This window comes from Macaca fascicularis, chromosome 2, assembly GCF_037993035.2.
Source record: "Macaca fascicularis isolate 582-1 chromosome 2, T2T-MFA8v1.1".
Classification (NCBI taxonomy): Eukaryota; Metazoa; Chordata; class Mammalia; order Primates; family Cercopithecidae; genus Macaca; species Macaca fascicularis.
The window spans coordinates 96,638,897-96,648,605 of NC_088376.1; the positions used below are offsets into that span (position 1 = coordinate 96,638,897).

Consider the following 9,709-nt stretch of genomic DNA (forward strand, 5'->3'; position numbering starts at 1 on the left):
AGATGCTTTCTACATATACAAACACACACAAAAATGAGATGGACAGATGGCCTTCCAAATCAGATCCCTAACCTAGAACTCCAAGAGTGTCCCTTCCAAACTATTCTCCTATTCTCTGAGAAACCTCCTCGAAATCTTCCTGATTGAAGAGAAGTCTCTCAAACCAGGACTCTTCCTACTGATTAGAAAGAGCCAACCAAGACCCGCACAGGAGCCAAACACACACCCCGCAATGGAGCTACAGACACCCCACCATAGTGCTACAGAACCAGTCAGGAGAAGGAAGAAGGTGTTGGCAGCACCTAGGATACTCACCAGACATCCCACACTGGGGATACAATAGACACCCTGTGATAGGGCTACAGTTAAGGGATGTCTCCCTGGGACTATTTCTCCATTGTAATTAAATCCATGCACATTGGGTTGGCAGCACCCTGCCAGTACAGAGTACTGGAGTTAGCCCCCAGTTCAAGAGAACTAGGTGACTGCTTGGGCTGGCTTCTGGATCCATCATTGGAGTGGGGCTACCTGTCCATGGTTCACTGGCCCCCCTCCAGCGATGAATCCCGGATGAGCCCCCAAATTTGTAACTGCCGAAAGGGTTCACATTGCCACTGCCTAGACAGCCAATTCATCAGACAGGGGAATTACAATAGAGAAAGAGTAATTCATGCAGAGCCGGCTGTGCGAGAGACCAGAGTTTTATTATTACTCAAATCAGTCTCTGATTCATAGTTTTCGAGGGAATTTCCTTCACTGGCTTTGCTTCCTAGTTGCACTATAATAAATATGATTTGGAGTAATCCATCTGCCAACACTCCCTCAACCAAATCTTCCCTGCCCCACACACACAGTGTTTCACCCAGGAAGATCTAGTTCTGTGTGTGTCTGAAGGGGGCAGGAGGGGGGATCTAGGCCTTCCTTCTCCCTCATGTGAGTGGCCATAAGCAAGAGAAGAATCTGTGTCTTGCCCTTAACATGGCCAATGTCTGCTCCACATATGGGCCCAGAGACCACACTATTAGCACTTCTGGGAAGCTGATAAGGACATCTGCAATGGAGGTCTTTCATCCTGAGGCAAGGGTACCAGTTCTGCCAGCATTTTGTATTATTTGAAAACAGTGCTGGGAATCATATTTGCAGATCCACAAATGCTATTTGATTATTCCATGGCATGAAAGATGAATTTGAAGTTTAGTGGAGAGGGCAGACTGAAGACTGAGGAAACACAGTTTGTAAGGGCAAAATACGCTAAGTTTGAGCAAAAATACATTCTACTTGTAGCCAGCACTCTGAGAACACTGGGAAGAGTAGGTAGAGCTGGGACCAACATTCAAAGATAATGCCCCAACTGTATTTTATCCTCATTTTTACCTGCTGGGCAGCGACTTCTCATAATTACCTTGGCTACACAGCCCTTGTTTGCATCTCCAGAGAGACAGTGGTGTCTGAAGAAAGAAGATGATTCAGGAGACAAATGACTCAAGTCTGGAAGGAATCTCAAGAAGGAAATGTACAATAGTGAAAAGTGCGACCTCTTGACTCAGATTTCATCTCCAATCCTTGTTCTGTCATGGTCTATCTGTGAGACCCTTATAGCATCTGAGTCTGTTTGCCTCATGCAAAATGGAACAGATGATATCTTCTAAGACAGTTATAAAAATCACTAGGCCAGGCGCGGTGGCTCACGCCTGTAATCCCAACACTTTGGGAGGCCGAGGCAAGCAGATCATGAGGTCAGGAGATCGAGACCATCCTGGCTAACACAGTGAAACCCCGTCTCTACTAAAAATGCAAAAAATTAGCCGGGTGTGGCAGGAGGCTGAGGCAGGAGAATGGAGGGAATCCGGGAGGCAGAGCTTGCAGTGAGCCGAGATCGCGCCATTGCACTCTAGCCTGGGCGACTAAGCGAGACTCCATCTCAAAAAAAAAAAAAAAAATCATTAAAACATGTAAAGCATAAAAAGCTGGCTCATCTTAGGTATTAAAAAAATAATTGGTAACACTACTATCATTAGTGTCTGTCAAATAGAGGTATTTGCAATGTGCTTGTGAAAAGGAGAAAAAGAATGCCTTTGGCCTTTAGTAGATATTTAGTCAATGGTCCCGTTAGTCCTGTCTTTACCATGCACCACTACGTTTGACCTTGAGCAAAGCCACCTCTGTCATTGGTAAGACAGGGAGAATTTCTACTCTATCTCACTCCCGTAACAACTGCAGTGGTGACTGGAGATAATTACACACACCTCACTTGTTTTTTGGAGTTGTGATGACCAAAATTGAAGGCTAGGAATGGGGAACAATGTACTAGAATGAAACACACTGGATTTTGGGGCAACAGACTCGGGTTATAGTCTTGGTACTGCATTTTACCAACCAAAAGGCCTTAGGCAAATCACCCAGTAATCTGACCTCTCATCCCTGTGAGAAAATACAAATGTGAGAAACTATCATTATTGCTCCTAGAGGGCAAAGCCAGTCTTTTTTTTTTTTTTTTTTTTTTGAGACGGAGGTCTTGCTCTGTTGCCCAGGCTGGAGTGCAGTGGCACGATATCGGCTCACTGCAACCTCCACCTCCTGGGTTCAAGAGATTCTCCTGCTTCAGCCTCCTGAGTAGCTGGGATTACAGGCGTGCGCCACCACACCCAGCTAATTTTTGTATTTTTAATAGAGACAGGGTTTCACTATGCTGGCCAGGCTGGTCTCGAACTCCTGACCTCGTGATCCACCCACCTCAGCCTCCCAAAGTGCTGGGATTACACGCGTGAGCCACCACGCCCAGCCAAGTCTTCTCATTTTAATAGTTCTGGTACCCATCAATGTTGTTAGCACCGAGTGGGCACTCAATATTTACATTTAATGAATTATAAACTATTCAGAAGTTGTATTTTTAACCATTACCAACTTTTTTGCCCATAAGCTGGTAGCTTTTGTCCCAATCTGATTTGGTGGATCCCTATGTTCCAAAGTAGTTTGTATTCCATGCCAACCTTAACATCCTCAGAGATGTTACTTGGACACAAATGGAAGAAAAAACTGACAAGAGAAAAGAAAGCAGCTCTTCTGTTTATGGCAGTTGCAGGGGAACAGTTTCACGATCTGCCCGCCCTGCCCCCCACCCTCTGGTTTGGGAATCACTTCTCTAAATTACCTATTATTCTAAGTACCTTTTCTATGGGATTTATCCTCACAGAAGGTGGTGGGCATTGAAGAAGCCAGAGCTGCTTACGGATGACTCTCCACGGATAATATGAAGGGGAGGGATGCCTTACAAGTCTCCTCCAAATGGGAGGTGGCAGGTGGAAAGCAGTAGGTAGAAACATGGAAGGGAGAACTGGGCTTCCTGGTGCCAGAAGAGAAATCTTGAAGTGGAAATTCTTGGTAGTAGTAGATTTATGTACCCTTCGTTCACACTACATAATATTCCAGAAGTATTACCTTATTTGATCTCTGAGGGCTTTGGTAGAAGAGGGAACCCTGTAGAAGTTGAAAAGGAGACAGAAAGGGTCAAAATTTTAACAATCACCATCTTTGTGCACTGTTAACAATCTGGTCTGGAAAGAGGACACTGGTGAAGGTAGAGTATTTTCCAGATCTGCCATGTATCAAGTACTGCTCATGTTACTGAGTAGTAGCTGTAATCTGAAATCAGTATTTTTATTTTTTATTTTTTTCTGAGAAAGGGTCTTGCTCTATCGCCCAGGCTGGAGTGCTGTGTCGTGATCTCGGCTCACTGCAACCTCCACCTCCTAGATTCAAGGGATTCTCGTGCCTTGGCCTCCCAAGTAGCTGGGATTACAAGCGTGCACCACCACGCCTGGCTAATTTTTGTAATTTTAGTAGAAACAAGGTTTCTACTACTGACCAGGGTGGCCAGGCTGGTCTTGAACTCTTGACCTCAGGTGATCAGCCCGCCTCAGCCTCCCAAAGTGCTGAGATTACAACAAACCTCACTCAATCACCCCAGCTGGGTTAAATATCCCTTTGTAGTCTTCAACTTACTGCACTGTTAATTTCTCGTTTATTTACTTACTCTCCAACTCTGAAAAAAAGCAGGACCTTTATCTTGTTTAGTATTCTAACCCCAAGTGCCCACACAGTGCATCACAAAAAACAAGATACTCCACAAATGTTTAATTTATTAAATGTACCAGGGTATACTAATTCATTACATTTTAATTTTTCTATAGATACTCAAATAGCTAAGCAAATGGAGGTACATGCCAGCCTTTCTTCTTTTATATACAACAGACAAAAGTATTGGGAGGCTAGACACCAATCAGCTATTTTTTCTCCTGGAACCAGATCATCATACTGCTGAGTTCCTTCAAACCATTAAAGTACAGCCTTCCTTCCAATGCTCCATAATCTGTTCAAAATCACAGTATAAATACAAAGTTCTTCAAGCCATTTTACAAAACCAGCAAAACTCTACAACAAAATCCTACAGGAAAAAGTAGAACAATCTCATTTACAAACAGCATTTTAACAGTATTATTAAATGTAACAAAACATAAGATACAAAATCTAAATCCTTAAAGTCACACTATTTCTACAGAAATAAGACCCTCGCCCCACCTATACTACTTATGACTCAGGACAGTAGCTCATCCCCACGGGGACCCCACTGGCCAACTTTTCACCAACCCTCACCAGAGGTGGATGCCGGCCCTAGCACTGGCCCTGGCCCTCATACTGGCTTCAGCTCTGGCCTTGGCTCTGGCCCTGTCGGCCTCGTCTGCTAGGGCCTCACGGTACTGCACTGGCCAGTGCTGGGGTTCCTTCTTATGCAGCTTGGCCACGAACCCCAGGACTTTCATCTTGCTGATTTCCAGGTTGCTTCGGGGACCCCAAGAGAATTCATATTCCGGTGGACTGGTGTGAGGCACCCGCCTGTAACTGAGGTATCGCTGCTGCACAAAATCTTCCATAATAAGCCTCTTCGGATACCCAAAGAGGAAATGATACTTTGAGGGTTGCATCCCCAACCGATGCAGCATCTCCCAGACTTGGGCTTCCCTGGCCCTATTACCTCTCATATAGATAAGGCCCAGGATCATCATTAACAGACCCAACCTGGGGCCATCTCCTCCCAGATCCTCCTCCTCCTCTTCCTCCTCAAGAGGTTTTAGTTTGTTGATCAGGATGTAAGTGTGGTGCTTGCGGTCAAACTGTTTCAGCTCAAAACCAAAGACATACCGCAGATGCTCTGCGGCCCTTGCGATGATGTTCGGGAACAGAGCCTTCAAGTCTCCAATAACGTATTTCACCATCTCCGAGCGTGTGATGGGACTCTTCTTCTTGTCTTTCACCAGGAGGAACTGCACCAACTCCGCCACCGTCCGATTCAGACGGCGGCAGGCCCTGCGCCTTGCCAAGGCTTTGGCTGCCAAGGCCCTCGCGCCTTTCCGGGTGAGGGCGGGCTCCGCAGCCCCCTCCTCCCTCCCGGCGCCAAGCTCCTCCTTGGGGCGCTCCTGCGAGGCGGTCCGGGCCCGGGTCTCACCATCATGGCCGCCATCCTTCTCCCCCTCGGCCTGCGGGACCGGGAGCCCCCTGCTCTCTGGTGTCTGCAACATGTTTTCGGGCAGGCAGGTGCACAGCGCGTGCACGGGCCGAGGGGTGTGGAAGCCGCCGTGCAAGCCCCGGGGGAGAGGCTGGACAGCGGCTGGGGCGGCGGGAGTACGAGGAGCAATGGCAGAAGGAACTTTGTAGCTGCTGGGCCGCACCACACGGGAGTCAAACCTGCTGCCGCAACGCCGCCAGCAGCCGGGACCTGCGGCGCGCAGCCTCAGTCCGCGCCCGCGCGAGGGGCCGCTTCCGGCCACCTCAGCCAGGATGGCGACCCTAGCGCCGCGCGAAGCCCCTCCTTTTCCGGCCCCTTCTGGGTGGGGGCGTGTGCCCGGGCTGCTATAAGTGGAAGTGCCCTGGAGGGTGGGACGTGGGTGCACCCTGTGCCGGATTTTAGGCTCGAAAACTCGGGGGCGGGGAAATGTAACCAGGACTCTCCCATCCAAGGCATGCAGACTGGGGAAGTTTCAGTGTACAAGGGATGAAATAGGGATGGAGTGCCACTCACGTTCTTTCTGCAAGTGCCTATTTGTAAGTGTGTGTATCTCGGATTTTCAGTGCTTTACCGTGGCTCTAGTGCAGAGTGCACGGTGAAGGCTGGGAGGTAAGACTGTGCGAGACAATTAGTAAGGGATGCTAGGGAGATTGAAATTTATTCTGGACATAAAGAGAAAATACTGCAGCGGGATTTAAGCAAGTGAGTGTCCAGACCAGATCTGTGTCTTCATGTTCTGGTGGTATTGTGGAAGATGGATTGGAGTTCGGCCGGCTAAAAGCTATAATCCAGTTTGGAGGATTATTATAGTGCAAACTAGGAATTGGGACCTGGCCTATTCACTGGGGTGTATCTTCAGTGCCTAGAGCAGTGCCTGACACAGAGAGGAACTCAATAAATATTATTCAATGGGTCATTATGGTAAGGGAGTAAGGACAGCAGATTCCATGGGGATCAGAGGAAAATGATAAGATATACTGAGGAAGTACAGCAGAAATAGGGACTGGTTGGAAGAAAGGGGAAGTTTTTTGGTTTTGTTTGTTTGTTTTTGTTTTGCTTTTTGTTTTTGCCCAAGTCAAATTTGACTACTGCCATGTATTTCTTCTTTTTCTCTTTTTACAGACTCTGAGCTTGCTTCCGCTTCTTGCTCCTTCCTTCCTTCTTTACTTCCCTTCTTCTTTCCTTCCTCCCCTTCTACCTTCCTCCCTCCCTCCTTCCCTCCCTCCTTCCCTTCCTGCCTCCCTTCCTCCCTCCCTCCCTCCCTCCCTCCCTCCCTTCCTTCCTTCCTTCCTTCCTTCCTCCCTTCCTTCCTCCCTCCCTCCCTCCCTCCCTCCTTTCCCTGTCTGAAATGCCTTCTTTGTTACCTCCATTTCTCCAAATCCTGTCCACCATTCAGGGCCCAGTTTAAACATCACCTTCCCAAACCTTCGTTAGTCACCATGCATAGAAGTTATTTATTGTCATCTCTGAATCACCTTAGCAATTTGTTAACAACCACGTATACAGGCCTATTAGGTGCCAAGCTCCATTCTAAGCATTTTTCAAATATTAATTCATCGGATTCTCACTAATGTAGGTACTAATACCATCATCCCCATTTTATAGATGATTGTGTCTTTTCTGTGGCACAGTTTGCTACTTACTGGCTGTATAATCTTGGGCAAGTTACCTAAACTTCTGCCCTTCTGTTGCCTTATCAGTAAAATGAGTATAATAGTAGTAACAGCATTGTGGAGATTATGTGAAGTAACGCACATAAGCATTTAACACAGTGCTTGGTACATATTGATATTCAATAAATGTTAGCTGTTAATTATTGCATATTTTTATATGCAATATACAATATTAGAATTGCAAGATGAACTGTCCTGGAATGCCTAGCACTCTGTGGAGATGCGGAGGAGGTGTCCTGGGACAAAGCACAGAACCAGGTCAGTACTCACCCATTCTGTGACCTTGCACAGGATGCTCAAACACTCTGGGCCACTTTTTTCCAATACTGTAGCCCTGCTAGGTAAGTGGTATTATTAGCCCCATTTTCCAGGTGAGGTTACACACAAGGAGGTTAAGCAACTTGCCCAACATCACACAGCTGGGACGTGAGCCCATATAGTATGACTCCAGAGACCGTGCTCTTAACCACTACATTTGTGGATGTTAATTATTATTATCATTTACTATACTTTGTACTATAATGTGTTGTGCTTATCTTATTACTCTTCCCAAACCAAACATCCTAAAAGCTAGGGCTATGTCTTTAACTCTTTTGAAGAGCTTCTCATAGTCAATACTCGATATATAATTGGCAATGAATAAATGACAGAATGCTTTACTTTTTTTCCCTGGGAAATAACAGTTACTTATTTTAAGTAAATATCTGACAGACTTTTCTAAATCTAAATATGAAATCTTCCTTTTAAAAACTTTTGAAAATATATACCCATTTGTATCATATGACTTACAAAAACTGAAAGTATGTGAATGAAGCAGGAGAAGATGTTTATTATAGCCCAGCTCAAGGCTGTTATTAGTTTTCATTGTGCCAAACATTTTATGTACAATATAATTTAGTCCTCACAAATCCCTATTAAGAAGGTATTATTATCCACATTTACAAATGGGAAAACAGTCACAGAGAGGTTAAATCACCTGCCCCAAACCACCCATCTGTTAAGTGCTAGACAAGAAATGAAAACCCAGATTTGTAAACTCTGAAGCAAGACTGCCTGGTTATCTGTTTTTCCTGAAGGTAGAGCGAGCCACCCATACCTAAAAGGACGGGGCTAGAGATAAAATAGTCCACTTGCATATTTTCCTCACTACAAGGATTGCCAGGAAGATATGCAGGAGATATATGCATGGAAAGGAGCATGCAGAAGATACATTAAATGAAAAGAATTTTGAGGGACAAATCTGTGGTAATAGGGCTGGATTTTAAGAACTGAATGAATGACAATACTGCTCATAAGAAGGAACAAATTACTGACACCATGTGAATGAGTCCGGCAGATATGTTGAGTGACAGAAGAAAGATACAAAAGATTATACATATAATATGATTCCATCCATTTGATGTTCAAGGCAGGATAAACTAATCTACGGTGATAGAAATTAGGACAGTGGAGGCATGGGGTGGTGTTGACTGGAAAGGGGTATCCAGGAACTTTCGGAGGTGATGGCAATGTTCTGTGTCTTGATTTGGATGTAGGTATACATTTGTCAAAACTTGTCAGACTGTACACTTAATAGCTATGCATTTCTTTTCTTTTTTTGAAACAGGATCTCACTCTGTTATCCAGGCTGGAGTAGTGCAGTGGCACAATCTCAGCTCACTGCAGTCCCTGCCACTGCAACCTCCACCTTCCAGGTTCAAGTGATTCTCTTGCCTCAGCCTCCAGAGTAGCTGGGATTACAGGTATGTGCCACCACACCTGGTTAATTTTTGTATTTTTAGTAGACATGGGGTTTCACCATGTTGGCCAGGCTGGTCTCAAACTCCTGACCTCAAGTGATCCACCTGCCTCAGCCTCCCAAAGTGCTGGGATTAGAGGCATGAGCTACCACACCCAGGCAGGTATGCATTTCATAGTGTATGAATCATACCTCAAAATTTATAGAAATAAAAAGGATTTTAAAAAATGAACAGCCCTTTAGGTATGGGAGGTGGTGAGGAGTAAGAAAGGTGAATGGACTTTGCTTTACCACTTGCCAGTCCCTAGACGTTACCATGTTATAGTGGAAGGGATGCAAACAATCATTTTTCTCATTTCATTATGTCCACCATGTAACTGGACAGGCAGACTTTTTTTTTTTTCTTTTTTCTGAAATGCAGTCTCGCTCTGTCGTCCAGGCTGGAGTGTAGTGGCGCCATCTCAGCTCACTGCAAGCTCCATCTCCAGGGTTCACCTCATTCTCCTGCCTCAGCCTCCCGAGTAGCTGGGACTACAGGCGCCCGCCACCTCACCCGGCTAGTTTTTTGTGTGTTTTTTAGTAGAGACGGGGTTTCACCGTGTTAGCCAGGATGGTCTCGATCTCCTGACCTCGTGATCCGCCCTCCTCGGCCTCCCAAAGTGCTGGGATTACCGGGCGTGAGCCACCGTGCCCGGCAACAGGCAGACTTTTAACACATTCCTTACCTAAGCTTTT

The 9,709-nt window shown here is 45.8% G+C and overlaps 1 protein-coding gene across 1 annotated transcript; it reads right to left on the bottom strand.

Annotated features, from left to right (window-relative positions):
* Window positions 1-4,119: 4,119 nt before the first annotated feature.
* Window positions 4,120-5,819, bottom strand: MAGEF1 (MAGE family member F1). The gene has a single exon (XM_005546582.4). The coding sequence runs from the start codon at window positions 5,574-5,576 to the stop codon at window positions 4,650-4,652; it is 927 nt and encodes a 308-aa protein (XP_005546639.2). The 5' UTR covers window positions 5,577-5,819; the 3' UTR covers window positions 4,120-4,649.
* Between the last annotated feature and the right edge of the window lie 3,890 nt (window positions 5,820-9,709).

Bases quoted from the DNA above. Each gene is read 5' to 3' on its own strand.
- MAGEF1 (XM_005546582.4), bottom strand. From the start codon at position 5,576: ATGTTGCAGACACCAGAGAGCAGGGGGCTCCCGGTCCCGCAGGCCGAG.